Raw genomic sequence first — 20,007 nt, forward strand, 5'->3', positions numbered from 1 at the left:
CAGTACTTAGTTCTGTCTGGTTTTGCAGCTTCTGCAGGGGTCATATTGGCATTTGTTCTCAGAAATTCAGACTGGACTGGACAGCACACGGACCGCAGGCAGAAATAGGATGATGTCTTCAGCTCTGCTTATGACGCAGGTGTGAGAAGGCAAAGGGCACAGCCTTCTGGATTTGGGGATTTTCATACATATATTCTAGTCTCTGGAAGATGCCTTTCGATTCTGCTCATGCAACCTGTCCTCTTTATCACATTCAACTTTGCATGGATCGCTTCAATATTCTTTGGAACTGAGTTTTTATATCTAATTGGTGGACTACTGGATAAACAATGCAATGAAGGACACTTTTCACTATTTGTGAAAAGCTGTCAGCTCATTTAAAAGTACCAGACAGGAAGAGTAAGGAGGGACAGCTTTGTGTCATGGATCTAGGCAGCTCCAACCTCTTGGGAGAGGATCCAGAAGCTGTGCCCCTCTGGATTGAGGCCAGAGTGACTGCAGCCGTGAGCTGTGGTATCTTGCAGTGTGTGAAACACTGGTGAAAGGTGGCACATGGAGTGTTCAAAGTAGTCTTTCAAACTAGGCTAATGACACACCAACGGGTTCTGGTATAAACCTACAAGAAAAAAAATTATCCAAAACTGCATTCTCAAAGCACCACCTTTCTTCACTGTTCAGCTATCATGTGCTGTAACTATGAAGAGTCACAAAACCATTCAGATGACAGACTGAATGGCCCTGTCTTCTGAGCTAAACTAGATCCCTGCCGTTCTGACCACTGTGGAGAAGGTAGAGGAGTGCATTGACTGAAGAACAACTTTGCGACATGCTTGAAATACGTGAATTCTTTGCAAAACCCAGATTAAGCGTATTTTGTACCCTTCAGTCTCAGACATTAGTATAGTTACCCATTCTTAAGGACTACTGAAGTGAAATAAGCTATTGCTTGGTTTTTGGCCAGAGTTTTCCAAGTGACCAAACATAGGCTCATGTGGTTTTAGGGAGCCAGGTAGGTGCAGGTGTTTAACCTGCTGTGGCTCAAAGATGGGAACGAAGCATTTGAAGTATGTCCTGATCCATAGGGATGTGTGTAGATCCAGAGTGATGTGTGTGTGTTTCCCACTGATAGCCGCTTTATTAGCACTGGGCACTGCGTTTAACAGTTACTATGGAGGAGATGTGAACTGCCTGATGGTTTGTTTTTTTGCTAGGAAGTCAGGAAATTGATGCTGCAGAAATTGCTCACCTTCTTTGTGGTAGCCTTTATCCAGCGTTAATCAGAGAGAATCTGACCCTGAACTCCTGGTGTCCCCAAGAGTACCATAACCACTGCACAAATGGATGGTGGATGCAAGGGAAGAGAAAGAAGGAAAAATGAGAAATGTACAGAGATGTAGAAGAAGAAAAATAGTAAGCAAGAGAGGAGCCTAACTTTAAAACCTTCTGAAAGGAGATTTCCCTTAGAAGAAATTAGTTCAGTCCTGTTCTCTGCTGCAGGTTTTGCTCGTAGATATGGCAGTAAAGAGTTATTGATGAGGAGGCATGGACAGGATTGAGATACATTCAGCTTCAGCAGAAGGGATGGAAAGAAATACCATTCTGGAGCTTGCTGGTAAGAACGACTATCAGTGAGATAAAGGTTTGAACCCCTTCAGGTTGAGGAGAACTGGGAACCCCAGTGTTCCCACCGCAGGCAACTGCAGAGCTGATGAAGAGGAAGCTTCCTCCACCACTTCAGAAGAGATCTGTTACAAATCCATGACGTGTGGTGTGTCTCGAGAAGGCTGTCGGCACAAAGGGGCAGCTTTTTGCTCTGTGTGTAAGAACTCAGCTGTCTGTAGCAGGCACCAGTATTCCTGTACAATGTCGGGGTGCAGAGTGCATCCTCCCGCTTCCAGGAGCTTGGTCACCTGAGTTAAGGAGTTCAGCTGGCTGAGATCAGGGTCAGCTCCATCCCTGCTAAGAGCTGTTGTGGACTGGGTCTGGCTGTCATCATTGTCTCTAGACCCAATTCTGATCTGGTCTTACCATCATTTTCAGCTCCCATTTCACCTTCACTGGCCAGACTGCCAGTCAGAAAGTCATTGAGGGGAGGTCAGGCCCTCACTTCCATGTTCTGAATTTTTTGAGATCTTCAGAAGTGCCAGCTGTCTTGATTCCTTACAGAACCTGCCTTTCTGACTTAGGCACCTGGAAGGACCGAAAACTTTCAGGTTTAGGTATTGAAAATTAAAGCCTGTAAAAGAAGTGGCTTGAAACTGGCCCTCTATCTCCTGACGAACTTGTGCATTGCAATACTGAATATTGCGGTCCCTAACATTTGGGTACTTTGAGATACAAAATAACACTTACAAGCTTAAAGTGCAGCTATGACAGAAAGTAACATAAGAAAATGGGGGTTTTCCTAAGTAACAGGAGAAGCTTAAGGTAAAAACGTTGATATCAGCTGCTTTTCAGTTTTCAGTGGCTTGGAATCATCTTATGCAGTGAAGAGGGAGTGCGGGTGCAGAATTCAGGAACTGTGATTTCTTCAGACAGAAAGGTATTTAGGAAATATGAGCTAGGATCCCTAGCCTCAGCCAGCTGTATCACTTGGAAATAGATTGGTATGAATAAGGTCATTCAGGTAACTTTTCCATTGCCTTAATGCATTCATGTTGCTGGCAGTATTTTAAACCCAGATGAAATTCCAAATGAGATGCAGAAAATTGAACTAGCAGTAAACCGCACTGCAGACTATTGCTTTTCCACTTATTAAATTAATTTATCAACCTGAAATGAGATAGAGAGCATGACAAGTGTAGTAAAAATAGATATAAATATAATATGGGCCATTTAAAAGTCCATGCTTGTTATAATTTGACTGCATAATGACAGCAGAAAATAACTCACATAGTCAAGGTGTGTCTGCATATATATCTAAGCAGAACAGTTACTTTCTTTTTGTTACCTGAACCAGCAAGTTCAGTAATACCATGGATAAAAGGTAATATTTATGCCTATACTGCTGGGTACCTTCTGGCATAATGCCCTCAGGTAATACTAGATGTGATTAGATTAGAGTAGTTAATATTAGAAGTGGTTTATTTAATTGCATCTACAAGATTTCACTAGGGCTTGCAAATATTTTCATGTTGGTTGGATTAACCCCTTAAATTTATTTTTCCACGAGCTTTTATGTGTTTGGAATTTACAAGCAAAGAAGTAGAAGTGGGGGTTCTCAGATAAAGCTAGTAAGAGCCAGATTTAAAACAAACAACAGCTCATATAAAAGGCTGTGGACTGTCAAAAAATCCTTGCTGTTGGATATTGTAGATGCAAAGAATCTAATCTCAATGGGAGAAGTACAGGGGAAAACAAATGAGGTTTACTAACTAAAAAAACACATCAGACTTAGAAAATATTTTGGTCTGAGACTCATTAGAGGCTGAGATAATACTTCTCTGGGGGAAGTTACTTGCCCTGTTCTTGCTCTTTCCTAGTCACCTTCTTATGGCTACTGTTAGAGACAGGATACTGGTAAAGAGACAGCCATGGACTCAACAGCCATTTTCATGTGTTTCTAAAGGTTTTCACATACAAAAATAAGTTTTCAATTAGTCTTTAGCCAGCCAAGGAAGAAAAACAATGCTACAGAACTCATCTGAGCAATCCCAGTAACTGAAAGGGGCAAAGGTAGTATAGTAGCTCTCTATAAGCTAGCCTGAGGTTTTTAAGAAAATATGCAGATCAAAAGTAAATGGCTTTTCAGACCAGTTATTTGTCAGAAAAATATGACATGATCATCAACTACTTCCTCATTAATGAGGAGCTTCTGGATAATAGAGATTGACACCTTACATCCTCTGATATTAGCTCTATATACACTGGGTCCAGTTATGCTAGTCTGTTTTTAATTTGGGAACAAAGAAACTAGTATCCATTTTCTCTTTCTTTAACTCTTTCATTTTAACTTTCTCTGTTTCTCTATCATCAGAATTTGTATATACAGTTATGTAGGGGTTTTTACTATTCATTTCTTTCAGTGAGGTTGCCTTTATGCCTGCTAATGCTTTTCCTCTTTTGTTTTGTGCTCAAGACCTTAGCCTACCCAGGAATGTCTAAAAGTCCAGTGTCACCTTGGGCTTTCCTTCAGTGCAGGGAGTAGCTGAGTGTCTCCTCCAGGGTTTGTGCCCAAAACTGGGCATTTTTAAGTGACCTAAGTGTTGTTTTGGGCAGGGCTGAAGTGATATGGTACGTACGACAGGAGCTGGTTAATTTGGTGACTGTGTGACTTAGTCAACCTGAGTAAGGACCTGTGATTGTCACAGCCAATGTCCTGTTGTAACCCGCCTTGATTTCTTTCTGCTGGTAGCAAAAAGCACCATTTGATCAGTGTTTTGTTTTGTTTTTTTTTTTTTTCCTATCATCTTCTGATGAAGAGTCTGTGATTTTATAGATATGGACACTGCTATTACTAAGGCCTTTGTCACTTCTGAATTGAGCTACAATGGTTCAACTGATACGGTAAAGCAGTGCCACAGTGGGATTATATGTTTATGAAATCTCGATTCTAGCCGTGAGTTGCACACTAGCACTCAGTGGTTTGTACTGGCTGCCCCTTGGCAGCTCAGGATATCAGGTGTTGGTTCTGTCTTAGGAGTTTGTCTTGCTTCGAGGCTCCCAGCACCCAGGGCAGTGCCATCTCTGGGGACCAAAACTGCTTCTGAATGACCTGTTTTCCAGACAGGGCCCGGACGTACCATACAGAGGTGTTAGCTGGAGGAGAGAGTGCTTTGGGAGAGACCTGTAGCTACTTCAGCGCAGTGCTTCGCTTGGGCCTTGCTACATGAGCCTCTGAGCTCAGATGAGTGCCCTGAGCTGCTGCCTTGGTTGGGGTCCCTTTGCTCCTCCGTCCCATGGTGAGGATGTGCCCAGGCTGGCATGGCTCTTGCAAGTGAAGAGTTGATGCAGTTCCCTGCTGTGGCAGCTGAGATCTGTTCAGCCACCTCTTTGGAGCAGCAGTGACAGATAATGAAGAGCCTGCTTTTTGTGCGTGTGTGTGCTTCAGCTTTGAAATTCCCTTTAGTTCTTTCTAAGCATATTGCTGGACCCTTCCGGGGAGGACATAGAAAGCTGAGTTCTGGCAAGACTTTGGGGAATGGTCCAGGGAAGCGGAGTAGTGGTTCTTTCACAGACATTTAGTGAAAGCACAGCACTCCTTCAGATCTAGAGAGCTTCCTGTACATTTCACATATACATATAAATGACACAAGCATTAAGTTTTCTGAACAGTTGTTGGTATGTAGGAAGAGATGCCTATTAGTTCACATAATGCTTACATCTCATTGCTGAGCCCTTCACTAGTAATCAACAACAGGTTGCTGCAGCTTAGGATAGATGCATAAAATAGTGGTGTCAACTCTTAGAGGTGAAAAAACAGGGGAAAAATACAACTGTTACCTAGGCAAATAAGGTACAAGTTTTAAACTTTGGTATTATTTTTGTAATGTGTTTTTAGTTGATGGCAGGGATGTCTCGGGTGTTCTTCAATATTGTTTAAATTGTGTACATAACCTAGAGTTAACACAGTCTTTCTCTGATAATCAACTCTCAGTTCCAGAGTTAATGAGTAGAATGTTTTCTCCCTCTGAACAGCAGGATATCTGTGCTTGCTCTACCACCATGTTCTTTTTCCTTTCTTCAGTCCCACTCTTGCCATGGCCCACAGGAATCTGACTGGGAGCTGTAATGTTAACTGTGGATGTAAGATTCACGAGTACGAGCCTGTCTGTGGATCAGATGGAATAACATACTTTAATCCTTGCCTAGCTGGCTGCATCAACGGTGGAAACCATAGCACAGGGGTAAGTGCTTCACCCACCCACCCATCTACAACCCGTGAGTAACCCCTCAGGACTGATGCAGATCAACAACTGCTTTGTTTCTAGTGCAAGCATCCCTCCTCTAAGCTTCAGAGAAGCTGCTCTACAGCTGACTTGTGCATAAGTCTTTCCATGTTTTGAAAGGCTGGTAACGCTACTATTGAATGGTCCCACCCCCCTTCCTTTCTGTTATAAATTTGAGGCACAAGTTCTTTTGTACTAAGTGAATCCTCCAACCAAGTGAGTGCGAAGTGCCACGGGGTAGGGAGGGCTGGTGTTTCCAGTGTAGACTCTGAAGTCCCCGGTGGCAGTAGCTTGCGTGTCTGCTGTTCCTGGGCTCGGAGAGGGGACCTTGAGTCAGTGTCATCTAATTCAGCTTTCTGCTGACAAAGGCAGCTGTGTCAGACTGTCTTTCTGCAAGCTCATCAGTGTTGCTCTTAAGAGCAGTTTGGGGTTTTTTTTGGCTCCCTCTCTGAATGGAAGGAAGAACTTAACTCTTCAGGGAGTTGGAAGTGTTTTAAACTCCTGTTTTAATTTAGTTGTGGCCTATTTAAAGGCATTGGTGTTCGTGTCAGCCTCATCGTTTTGCGTAAGTTGCACCCGCACCACTGTATTGTTAAGTGTTTTGTTTGCATAGCCAGGTAAAGACAGCCTGTGTATTCTGTTCTTGTAAAACACTTTGGATATTCTCATAGCCTTTCTCTAAACCTCTTCTAGGCTAAATGAAGACATTGACATTGAACTCAAGTAACCAGAACTTAAAGAATGTTAATAATCTACTTTCTTTCTTGGAAGTACATTACCTGTTACAGTCCAGTCTCCCAGTTATGCTGGACTAGGGAAGGGCATCCATCTGTTAAAGTCAAACCATGAATATTTGGCAGTTTCAAGGACTGGGCACAAGAAAACAGTTGAAAAGTAGAATGTGAGCTAAGTATCAACAGAGAATTATGATTGTGCTCATTTTGTACCAAAAACAAACTCTTAAATTCTTCTGTTACAGAGCTGTCCTTTAAAAAAGGATAATTAAGAAAGACAGGAGGTAATGTAAACATTGATTTTCTCAGGACTTGATTGCGCTTTCCAGAAAGCTTATTTATAGTGTATCAGTCTCCTGATTTGCAGTTTTGAGCCAGCCGATGAAGCAGGGAGATGTTAGGTCCAGTGCTGTGCTTTCTCAGGTTGACTGGATAATGACCTGAAAATGCAGATTCATACGTAGATGCCACTGAGAACAGATTAGTTTCCTTTATAGTTTTTTTTAGGAGTATCTTGCTGGTTTTTAGTAGAAAATTGCTTTGGCCCAATTGGAAAAGCCTGTGACGTGAGCCTGTGGTTAACTTTCAGTGTCTATATAAATCTTATTTGTGCTTTGCTGGATTGAGACATTGCTGGATTTGATCTTTGCTACATTTCACCTGATATCAAAGTGGTACATTAATTCATTTGGTAAGGAGGTACTTTGGGAGTATGTACTCTTCACTACAGATTTTGAAACATACTGTGTCCTCTTATGATTTAAGAAAAGATCCTTCATGGCCTGAGGTTTTAACAGGATAGCTGATGGTGAATAGAATAGATCTGACATTGGTGGGAAAATGTGTTTTTTCATTAAATAATGCTTTACGTAGGGTACTTTAGAAAAAACAAATGTAAGCTTGTGCCACTGTATAACACACATAGTGTTGCTAACCTCTAACACTCGGATTTAAGCTTATACCGTGTAGTGTTTTCAGATTTAACCATTTAAAAATTGGAAGTAGGAGAAAAGGATGCCAGTTTTCAGTTCATACCTGTTTTATATGTGTATCTGTATACTCTAGCATTTCTGTTGTGTCATGTCTGTCTCATTTAGTACACAGACCTGATTCCTCTGGTGATGAATCAAGATTGTGTAGTAAAAATGACTGTTTTCTGTAGGATGCTGATTCGGCATTTGCACTTGGAATCAATAAGGAGATTAAGGTGAGGGTCTGTAGGGAGAAAGCAGATACTCCTAGAGAGTGGCGTGCTGCCTTGGGAAACTGGATTCTGTCATTGTCTTTGTTCCTAAACAATGTCGGGCAAGTCACTTAAACAAGATTTCTCCCATTTGGACATTAATCTTGTATTCTTTATGTTCCTGACGATGGACATGAGCAATAACCAGAAGTGCCATTTGTAGAAGCACTGAGTGCCTAAATCTGCATCTGAAGGCATTAAAACTTACATATAGAATATATTAAGTTGTATATAATGGAAAATGTTCTGAAAAAGAGGATCCTGATTATCTCAAACTAGTGACCCACATTTGTGAAACTTTTAATATATTTCAGTTACTTAGCTCCAAAATAGAGATAACAACATCAGTGCCTCATAACTGTTTTGAAGATAAATGACACCTTTTTGAAAGAGTTAAGCTATGATGATGACTGTGATAGAAAAATCCCTATGAAATACGACTCGTTCTGTCTTTGTAGTGGAATATGATTAGTGTGAGGAAAAAAAATACCTGGAGCCACATTTTGAAAACGGGACGTAAAATGATGAATAAATTGATATATTAAGATGTTCGGCTAAATACCATGGGAAAAAAAAATGTGAGACTACATCATAGCACAGACACATAAAAGGGTATACATTGAAGTTGACAAACAACCATAATTTGGGTATTTCCTGATGTCCCAAGTGCTTAAATTTACAATCATAAGATGGTCTTGTAATGTGGCTTCTGTGTATGTGCAGTCCTAGGTTTTATGAATGCAAACATAGAAACCAGAACCTCCTTTCTGTAACATCACATGGGTCCTGACCTTTTTTTTGTCTAGTGCCGGAGTATTCTTACCTGCTACACACCCCTTTGCCATTAGATTGGTTGAAAACAGTAGAATAAATGTGATAGGAGGCTATTTCTGATGTAGCTTGTCCTCACCTTGCTCAAATCACAATCCCCTTTGCCTGTGAAATGCCACTTCTTTATTCAGTCTATTCATCCTAATTTCAGCCTCTTTGTCCATTCGGGAATCCCTCATGTCCTCCAGTCTCACTGTTTAAGTCTCTGCTTTCCCCTTATTCTCTGGTTTTGCTCCAGTCCACATCCCATCCACATCCAAACCCGCATCCAGCTGGAAGGTCCTGGGCTCCAAGTGTGAAGTGCAGCTTGTTGCTCTGTAGCCAGATCTGGGTAGATTTCCACTGGGATGGCAGAAGACACCTCGCGAATATGAAAGTCAACAGCCTGCCAAATTCCAGAATATGGCATTGTCAGTGCTGCTTAAAGAGTGTTTCCTCACAATTTCTGTAATACAACGGAAACAAACTCTCCAGCCTCCCTGTCAGAAGCGATTGAATTATTTTGGTAGCATCTTCCAAAAATGTTCCAGAATGTTTTTTGAATTCAGCCTAAATAAAGCAATGGAAAGACAATCTCATCGTGAAGAGTCCTGGCCAGCTTTAAAAATACTTGTGGTGGTAACTTTTGCACTTGGGCTGATGATGCTAGAGACGGAAGATTCCTGATGGAGAGATACCATGGGACTGTAGTTCCACATCTCTGTTCAGTGTCTTTCTCGCACGAGTTTTTCATGTGGAAACGTTCTTTTTCGTTCTCCCCAGGTAAGGAATTACACAGAATGTGCCTGTGTCCAGAGTCGCCAGGTGATCACTCCGCCAACGGTGGGCCAGCGCAGTCAGCTCCGGCTGGTTATTGTTAAAACCTACCTGAATGAGAACGGCTATGCTGTTTCTGGGAAGTGTGATAGAACCTGCAACACGCTTATCCCGTTCCTGATATTCCTCTTCATTGTTACCCTTATAACAGCATGCGCCCAGCCATCCGCAATCATAGTGACGCTCAGGTGAGAGCTCAGTTATGGTTTTTAAGTATTTTTGCTGTGCCTGCTGTCACCAGTACCTGTGTCAGAAGAGGTTGGGGCAATGCAGCCAAGCTCCTTCAAGCTTATGTATCCTTAAGAGAAGAATAGAGTTGGGCTGACATATGGATAGGGTGGAATCTGCTTGTATTTAGAATATTTAACATGATAATTCTAAAGTATCTCCAAAGTGCTTTTGCTATGCAGAGAACTGTTAGATTCAGAAGCCGAGTTCAGCTTTCAGCAACTTAGTTCTCCATTAATTCTAATTTATGTGAAAAAGCTTAAGAAAATAAAGCAAGACATTATATGAAATAATAGGAAACTATTACGAGAAGCCATAAACATTTTGGATAGATTCTTTAAATTTCCTTAATGGTTTTGGATCAAATTCTTCAGACCTTACACGGATAAAGAAAGATTAAAAGGTGTGATTGAGATTTTGGTTAAACCAGGACAGGAGAGACTGGCTGTATTTTTTCCTAGCAATAAGAGTTAACAGTAGTAGAAGCTAAATGGAAGAAATTTAGACAAAAATTTTTGATATCTCAGAAGGAAGCCAGGACCTAGAGCCAGAACATACCACAATGATTATTTGTTATGACTGTTTCTTCAGAAGAGTTTTCTCTTCACCTGCTAGGTCTGTGGAAGATGGGGAGCGGCCCTTTGCACTAGGAATGCAGTTTGTTCTATTACGAACTCTTGGTAAGTCGAGGAGTTACCCAGCATTACCATAAAGGCTCACCATGTTCCGCTTAAATGTAGCATAAAAGTACTAAAATTCCATAAATCTGCAACTAATTGCCTGACTAATTGTATTAGAAACCTAAAATGAATAGCTTCTGAAAATGTTGTAACTCAGAATGTATTTGATTGTCTTTTCTTTCTAGTCACTGACTTTAGCACAACATTTTTGTCTGAGGAAGAGATAATTTTACAGTTAAAAATTTTATTTAGAAATTAATAGTTACTAAACATTATTTTGTAGAGATATTTTCTTTTCTAAAAATAGAATTTTATTGCTTTCAGCAATAACAATAGCATTTTTAAAGTAAGAAGCAATTGTTACTTAATGTCTAATTTCAAATGTTTCAGAGCAAAAAGGATGCATGTTAAAAGTCTTTATTCCACAAAGTTCTTTCTTTCAAGCTCTTGAACTTCTAAAATCCTGCCTATAAAGAACACTCCAGGTGTTCAGCTACTATGAAACATATGACTAGAGCAAGCAATGTCTATTCTAAGAGAACATGAGAAGTCCGTACAGCTGCATCTCAGAGTTTTCTTTGAGGAGGGAGGTTTCTGGCTTGTTGTAAAGGTGTCGTATTTCTGGAGAAAGCAGGAGCATTCAGTGGGCTGGCTGCATTTTTAGCAGCCTTAGGAGTTAAAGTCTATTTCTAAGGAAGATCTATTCAAGGAGAAAATTTACAACTTTGGTGGTCTCATTGCTTCCATCTGTTTTCATTAAGAGAAACATTTTGCAGTCTTTGGGGCTTTTTCTCCTTAGTCTAAAGGGGCAGCCCCTGCCCTTTCCCAGCTTATGGGCAATGGATGTGCAGCAAGTAATGCTCTGGAGATAATGTTGTATTTTATTCATCTCCTGTATTTTATTTCATGAGAGCAACACTGATTTTTCTTTTGGGAGACACCTCGTTCAAGAAGAGCTGTCTGAGAATGGCAGATTGAAGCAGCAGCTGTTTTAAGGTGCTGCTACATTGTCTTCTTTGCTTGAATTCTTTCACATTTGTGCTATGTTTCATGTGTGGGATAAGCAGTGTTGATGGGAAGATCGGCTGACCAGTTTCCCATGTTTTACATTTTATGTGAGAACAGTAGTGTACAAATCTCAGAAATTCTCGACCTACAACATTTGGCTAAGGCATATAGTTTCTTTAGAATTTTTCCACTATATGCTAACACATATTATTTCTATTGCTATTTTTGTTTCAGCTTACATTCCCACTCCAATTTATTTTGGGGCTGTTATTGACACCACGTGCATGCTTTGGCAACAGGATTGCGGCGTACAAGGATCTTGTTGGGAATACGATGTCACCTCTTTTCGTTTTGTCTACTTTGGGTTGGCAGCTGCTCTTAAGTTTGTGGGATTCTTTTTTATTTTCCTGGCCTGGTATTCCATTAAATGTAAAGAAGAGCAACTGCAGAGACGGAGATGGAGGGCTTCACCGGTGAACACTGTGAGTGAGATGGTTGGCCAAGCTGGACCCCAACAAAACTATGCACGGACTAGATCCTGCCCTACCTTCAGTTCCCAAGGAGACATCAGTATGGCACAAGGAATGAACTGCGTAGCACAGACATACCCTGGCCCTTTTTCAGAAGCAATAAATTCCTCAAATGAAAATGCGTTGGAAGAAGTCACTGCTGAGATATAGACCCCTGGCTTGGTAATGTAATATTTAGTTTTGTTGGTTGACTTAATTATGGCGCCTTGTAAAACACCTGTGCCTTCTATTTTTAATCTAAGTGTAACACGTGATAAAACCAACAAAGCTTAATGCAAACAACCATAGTATGTTCCTGAGGGCTGGATACCTCAAAGCAACCGAAGTTCTTATTTCTCCTCTCCCAACAATGGACTTTTAAAAATTGTGTTTGTAATTGTTTCAGATGTGTCCATTAAATGTCCATGCTCTGATCTAATATCAATGTAAGGGTGAGGTATTATGAACAGCAGAAGTCAGTGAAAGTGTGACAAAAACTCACATTGTTGATGTCTAGATGTCACAAAAATGCTTAAATGTATTGTCAACTTCACATCCGTAAATTGTATTTTTAAGAGATGAGTAATTACTGTGAGTTCTGCTACAAAGCACAACTGAACTTATTTAAACTATGCAACTTATTTGGATAATTGTATGTGCAACAAATCAGTTAAAAGTTTGCTTTGAAAGACGTTACTGCAACTGAATTTGAAAGGGGCTATTTTCAGACATAAGCATTAAAAAAGAACATAGGGTTTAAAGTACTGTTAATAACATGTTAAGCCATACAAAAGTTACGCACCGGGTAATGTTTGCAAAAATTGAGTTGTAATTTCTTTATCCTCTCAAAATGCACGTTAATTTTCATTTGATGGCATGTAGTCGTTCTTCACAAGGTATACAGGATGGAGAAGTGTAATGCTTGGAGTAAAAAACTTCAGTATTAATTTATAATAACATTAAGATGTAGGAATCATACACACATACCAGAGCGGATATGTGCGTATTTCTGTAACGTTATTTGGGTGGCTGTTACTAGCACCAGATCCATACTTTTCCCGAAGAAGAAAATAAGCAGTTTTAGCTTGCTTGGAAGAGCTTGGCAGTCCATCAGGAATGCCTCCCAGTCTAGCTCAGCTCCAGTGAAAAAGCCTGGAGGGAGAGCTGACGGCCTCGTTTCATGTCTGAGCGTGCGGCTGGGCCGTTTATTCCAGGTTCCTACAGGAGATGCTGTGACTTCCTAATCAAATGTATTTGGCATTTCATTTCTTGCTCTGGAGGCTCTGTAGTGCCGTGCTTATGATATACTAATGATGTCTCAGAGGGCAGAGAATGATTTCAGGTGGACACTGGGAAGTCAGAGCTGTATTTTGCCCTGCAGGGAAAGTCTTTAGAAGTTTAGGAAATTAAAAGCACTCTTTTAAAAGGGCTCAATGATTGGTTTGGATTTTGCCACGTAGAGAGCTTGCATGAAAATAAATAGGAAAGAGCAGGACTTCTACAAATTTTTGAACAGACATATTCCTGGTTTAATTTTTAATTTATAATATGTAAGTTGATGAAACATTATATGAAACCAAGTCCTTGAAATTAAAAGCAGTACTCTCCTTGGCATCCACTGAGTTGTCCTGGGAAGAGTAGTTTTCCTTCTCCTCCTTTGCTGGCTGCCTTTCCTTATGTCCTGGCTCTTCTTGACCAGCACATGGGACTACCCACAGGACTGGTTCCCCTGCTTGAAATGGTGGCTGTTTATTTCAGAATGTCTCAGTCCATTTATGTGTCTTGTAACGATTCCCACTCGCTCTGTCTGCAAACTAAGATACTTCTACTTCAGGCTACAACGTAGAGGAATATCGTTTTAATCACCTCCTGCTACTCTGTACATATTCACAGATTTTGGGGGTCAAGCCTGAGAACTACTTTTTTGCCTTGTGCAGCCACCAGGTGCGATACATCCTCAGTCAGCATGTGCCACCTGACATGTTAGCTTCTACACTTCTCATCCTGAGGAATAAATTTCCTTGGCTCAAAGGTATTTGGTATATTTTTTTTTCCATAGGGTATCAGAACAGATGATGCCAAAAATGTCTCCTTTTGCTCCAGTCTCAAATGCTTCTTGCACCAAGAAATTCCTGACATGGCAAAAATTGAGGCAAAGCAGTAGGACAAAGTGTAATTGCAGCCCATCACCCATCCATTTTAATCACTCACCCATTTTAGTCAGCACAGGGTGAGGTGAAGAGGGACAATCTTTTCAAATACCTCAGAAACAGAGCATTTAGGGAATTGTAAAAGGCTGGAAATGAATCGTCTGCACTGATGTATTCTGTTTCATGCCTTTTGTGCTCTTCTGTTCCATGTGAATAACAAGGGAGAGCAGATTAGGCTTGTAGGATTGTCGAGCTAACACTGATGGCAGAGAATGAGAGTGATAGAAGTGACACATCTGCAACTGCTGCCACTTCTGAGCTGATTTCAAGGGAATTCAGAGCTTGTTGGAATGGAGAACACCTGCTTTTTAGGAAATCCTGATGCCTACACTTCTAAAAACATTATTTTTTTGAAATGTTTGAGAAACTGGAATGTAGAAGGAAAAATGTTCAGTTTGGAAATACTGAAAAAGCATTGTTTACATACTTTCAATAGCCTTTTAATTTTCCTTTCAAAATTATATGGAAAACATAACAAAAAAAATCATTAGTATTTTTTTATACAGATAATTTTGACAGTAAGAATATATTTCTACAAAATCACTTAATTAAATCAGAATCCTCTGAAAGAAAGAAAACCCTAACTCTGGCCAGTTTTTGATTGATTCCTGAAGGAGGCTTTATTGTGAGTAAGCTATAACAGTCTAAAGTAAGCCAATAAGACGTGCAGGGGAAACACATTAACTTCCTAGAGAAGTCAATTCCAGCACTGTCAGCACTGGCTGAAATATGGACTAAGACCTGCTGAACAAACACTGTTTCCTGAGGTTGTCATTGCTGAAGGAAGCAGAATCGCTGGAGAAATTGTGTGCACCCCTAGCAGTAGTCTTGATCGATGTGTGGTGCTAAACCAACTCACAAGAAGAAAAAAAGGAGCTTTATCTATCACCCAGCGGAGGTGGCCATGCTGTCTCCCTGCTGTGAAATCCTCTGGCCATAGAATATAAAATTCCATTAACCTGTCATTTCTGCCACCTTCCCTCTCTACCCCCAAACACGGAAGGTTGCACAGCAGCAAGTACAAGAAGTAAAGCAGGGGCCCTGCTCATTCGCAGGCTGCTATCAGTAACAAACCAAGTCATCTACCTGCAGCTTACCAGCCAGGGATAATGACGGAGCAACAACATCTGGCAATTAGCTACAAGTCCAAAGTGCCATCATGCCATCACAAGGGCGGACTAATTTCCTCTTATACCGCTTATTCCTGATGTAGAGAGACATGGGAGGAGGAGTAGCCCCAATATATGGACTTGACTGAACAGATAATCGCCTCTGTTTAGCCTCCCGTTCATCCTTGTTTCCTCAAAAAGGGGAAAACTTCAGAAAGGGTGTAGCCCTGGCCTTGGGTGCTTATGAGTGTTGCACGCTCGGAAGGCGGTTCATAGAGCTCTTGGGCACTGGAATATCCGGAGAGTGGGACTCTGTATTTCCAGTTCTAGGCAAAAGCCCTGTGGTTTTGGTCTCTCTTCTTCCCCGTGAGCATACTGGATATAATATGGTGTAATTTGGAACTGGTGGCATTTTATATCCTTTCAATACAGTGTGAGCAGCTGCAAGAAATGCATTGAATATTATGGTGCAATTTACATTTAATTGGAAACTCAGGTCTTCGACTAGTCATTTTATCTTTAAAAGTCCGTGTGGTAACATGCAGTTCCTCAGAACTTGCTATTCTGTAAGTGAAGTAGGGGCACAAATCTCTTCCTAGGATTAGAATTGTAAGTTTGAAAGGCCCTAAATTAGTTACAAACACTTGAGTGTAGTGTTTTCAAAAATACGTTTGTTTTTTTTTTTTTTTTTAAATATAGCTTATTAATTTGTAGTAATAACTATTCATTCATTATGTCTCTGATCCAGCAGAAGACTTAAATGTGTGTGTAAGTTTATATACTCAAGTAATGCACTTAAAAATAATGCATTTATGTAAGTGTTGGACTGAATCACATCTGCATTCAGAAAGGAGTTCCTTTACCCAAGGAGTAAATTCCATGCTGAGCTTTTTTCCCCATGGATTCAGTGATCACTGAAACGAGAACAGCACGAGGTAGCACTCAAGTACTCCCCTGTGGCATTCATGTGTGGCTACTTTTATATCTGGCAATGGAGGAAAGCTTTCATTTTCAAATAGAATTCAGAATCAAAATATTTTGTGGACATGCTCAAAGCTACATTCTAGCTCTTCCTGCCATTCACTTATTTTATGACTTTCTGGCTGAAAATCTGTGCGTTACGTGGGAAGATAGATTAAATAAGGGCATCCTTCCGACCAATGAAATTGCTGAAGTAATTCTGAAGGTTTGGAATGTGCCCTTTCACAGAATTTGAACCTAGGGGTTCGATTGACAAACTTCCAGTATCCCACACAAACAGAGCAGGGTACTGCCTGCTCTGGGTAACTCTGGACATCATGGCTGGGAGGGGGATCAGCACCTTCTGTACCTGTTCTTGCAGGTTTTCCCCCCAAATGCCTGAATTAATTGCTGCCTTACTACACTTCCTGTGTGTGTGTAATACCAGAGCTCTTCATGGTATTATATTGACATGAAACTGATGATAAATAGGTCCAAAGTGTCTTACTGATATTTTGGAGCCAGATTCTCAGCCTTATCAGTCCAGTGATGAGGCTGAAGAACGGGGCCAGTACCTTGGGATGGACGATAACAAGCTGGCGCTTTAGCAAGCGTGTGTGAACTAAAGGATGCCAAGTGCTTGTTTAGCTTTTTTACTCTGTTCACTGGTTATTGCTACTGTTTTCAGACATCAGAAGACAAAATATTTCCTAAACAAGCTTATCTTCTTCTGCTTTCTCAGTAATGTGTCCTTTATAACTGCATGGGAGTTGCCATGCTGCATGCTGCAGTGTCTGGGTTCCCCCAGCTGAAGCCATCTACTTGCGGTTGCTTTCCAGGGGATTAAAACACCTGGTAATGGAGAGGAGATTTATCTGGACTGCAGTCTGAATCGGCATTGCTTTGGACAGAGTGTTTGCCCCTTGTAGATTATACCTGTATCAACACATTTCAGGTTCTTCGCATAGTAGACTAGATTTTATAGACATTTAGAGTGCTTAGAAGATGGACAGTCAACATCATGGTGGTAGATTAATTCTTTGGTACAGAATTAGAGCTTTCTTTTTTCCTTGTAACATCTTGTTTTACAAAAAACAATTCAAAAAGGTTACATGTAAATGCTGTTGCAGAGTGGAGATGTAGGGCCTTCAGCGCTGGGGACTAAGTATGGCCAGGGTTCACATGATTCGTCTTCTTTACGCTGAATATCACCAATACATGTTATTATGTGGCCAAAGGTTTGAAAGTCTACCTGATCCTCAGGAGGGAAATTTTCCCTATCCTTTCCACAGAATATGTTACATAAATTAAACAGGACAGCTAACACTATCCATATCCCATAGCCATATCCATATCCATTACATCACCTACAGTGAATAACTGTAGTTTTTAGCAACCCCCCCCCTCCAGTCCTTCAGATAAACTATTTTCTTTTGTCTTAATACAGCCTTTTCAACACAGATGTAGCTCTGCAAGTTCAAAATAGCTCAAATCTTTTCTTGGTTTCAGGCATTATGAAATAAATGCTTATTTATTCAGGTTCCATGATACTCTTCTAGTTATTACTTTATCCGTTGCGTGTACTGTATTTTTTAATTTTTTCTATCTCAAACCATTTGTCACAGTGTTACCCTGTAACAACATTTTGTTCATGATACAGAATAGGTGAAAAGCTGTGGAATTCACGAAGGGCTACGAAAAGCATCCAAAACTTTGTTCACCTCGAGGAAGGGTGAGACAGCTTGATGATCTTTGGACGAATGACTAAACAACATTGTGGTGCTAATAGGTACTGAAGTATTTTATGATGTATTCACTACGACTTAAATGACATAGTGAAGGCGTGTCAATGACGCAACTGAACATGTTTTTGTTCTTAAAGTCTGGACTGCTCCAGCAAAGACAGTGTTTGTAATTGCCATTGGGCCAATTCCTAACCAGCTCTTCTGTGGGAAAGTGATTTCAGGAGGCAGTGTAGGATTTCGCCCAGCGCTAGCAGCTAAGGTAAAAGCTATACAGACCACAGGAATCTCACATAGGATGTATTCATCCTGCTGTAGCGTGTTACTTTAGTGGCTTTGCATAAGCAGAGGCTGAAAATAAATTCTATAGTAATGAAAAGAAGCACTAGGCTAAATTCTGGGACCCCTTAACCAAGCAACGCTAGTAAGTGTTTGAATTAATTTTGAGGATTCAGATCTGAAATATTAATATACTTCCATGGACTACCAGAAGGAGAGGGGTAGAATAAGAGTAAATTCTACCTCTAGCAATGGAAAAAGGCCAAATCTGGTCAACTTTGAAGTGAGCTACGATTGAAAACAGAGGGGTTTGGTTTTAAAATCGTCAAGACAAAATTTTTCCCTTTCGTTTTGAATTCCAGAAGGTCATTATTTTGTGTTGTGCGTGGACTGCTCATGCAGAGGAGGCATCTGTATCCTAAATAGCACTAAGAGGTACACCTCTGACTGATAGGTCAGAAATTCTACCTCTTTAACAAATTCCATGTTTGAAAACATGGAGGGAAATTTGAAAACAAAGAAAACATACAAAATCATCCCAAACTGAGTTTCTGTGAAAAAAAAAAAAAAGAAGGGAAAAAAAGGGAAAAAAAAAAAAAAAAAAAGAATTTGGAGTTACTGAGATCCATGGCTGAGCAGCGAAGGCTTTTCTCAGAGAAGACCTGATCTTTTCCCCAGTTGAGCAAATGGGGGTTTTGCCCTTGGCTGCAGTGCATACCTCTACCAAATGATTTAAGCAGAACAGCAACAGTCTGGGTAGTATGTTAGGAGCATGGAGTGGGCACACTGCCTATAACTGTTTAGTTTTTAAAAAACTCATTATTAAGCAAATGTGTAGAGTATTAAAGAAATTTGTAGAGTATGTCTGACGGTATGACTGTGTGGGTGCTGTGCTGTGGTTAAAAAGAGACTAATTGGTTTATGCGGTTTGTTTTGCATACTTTAGGCTCCTGTATGGGGATTTTTAATTGATATTTATTTCTCAGCAGAGCTTAGAATAATTTTAAACCTGTGTAACACATCATTTAATGAAATCTATTGTCAGCATCTGTTGTAAACATGTGTTTACAAAACAAACTCTTGAATACTTGATATTTGGAAATAAAAAATAGCATATCATGTGTGTTTCATTTTTGACAAAAAAAAAAGCGACAAAACAGGTACGTGGGTAGCTGTGCAATCATTCTGGAACCAGCGATGAAGTATTTGGTCTTTAGTGCATAGTCAGGCAAATCCAAATCTTTCCTCTTAATTCAGTGACCACTGAGTTCTAACTAAGTATTGATCGTGCAGGAGTAAACTGTACAATTCCACCTTTTCCTATAGCACTGAAGTTGACTGATATTAGTTATATGCTAAGAAATACAAATTTGTTTAAAATAGATATTGACAGTTGGAAAAAAATACATAGGCATCTATGCTGCCCAATAAAATAGAGCCAAGGCACGAACCCGAGGACTGGGCTCCTGATGTCCGCACTGCTTGGTTGCCTAGCTCACTCCCTGGCTCTGATTTGGACCACAGCAGCAAGCTACCTCCGTGTGGTTTGCGGGGAAGGGCCGTACCGCAGAGAGCTCCCCCACATCAGAAGTGCCTGAGCCAGGTTTGGTTCCCCCCGTTCCTGCAGCCACCCAGCACCCCAGGCTGTGTGCGTCGGGGACCGCTGCGTCCTCACGCATCGCCCTAAGAGCTCTCCTGGTTGCAACGCAGGCCCTGTATTACCGCAGGCATTTGGAAATGAAAACAGGTGGAATTTGTATTTTGGGTCCA

The 20,007-nt window shown here is 40.7% G+C and overlaps 1 protein-coding gene across 1 annotated transcript in view; it reads left to right on the forward strand.

Moving 5' to 3' along the window:
• SLCO5A1 (solute carrier organic anion transporter family member 5A1) overlaps positions 1–18,893 on the forward strand; it is a 78,307-nt gene extending 59,414 nt beyond the window's left edge. The window contains 4 exon segments of the mRNA XM_032995118.2: positions 5,687–5,846; positions 9,459–9,700; positions 10,356–10,420; positions 11,663–18,893. Of these exon segments, the coding sequence (XP_032851009.2) occupies positions 5,687–5,846; positions 9,459–9,700; positions 10,356–10,420; positions 11,663–12,108 (913 nt within the window). The 3' untranslated portion in view covers positions 12,109–18,893.
• The last annotated feature ends 1,114 nt before the right edge of the window (positions 18,894–20,007 follow it).

Source organism: Tyto alba, unplaced genomic scaffold, assembly GCF_018691265.1.
Source record: "Tyto alba isolate M040663 unplaced genomic scaffold, T.alba_DEE_v4.0 Super-Scaffold_9, whole genome shotgun sequence".
Taxonomy (NCBI): Eukaryota; Metazoa; Chordata; class Aves; order Strigiformes; family Tytonidae; genus Tyto; species Tyto alba.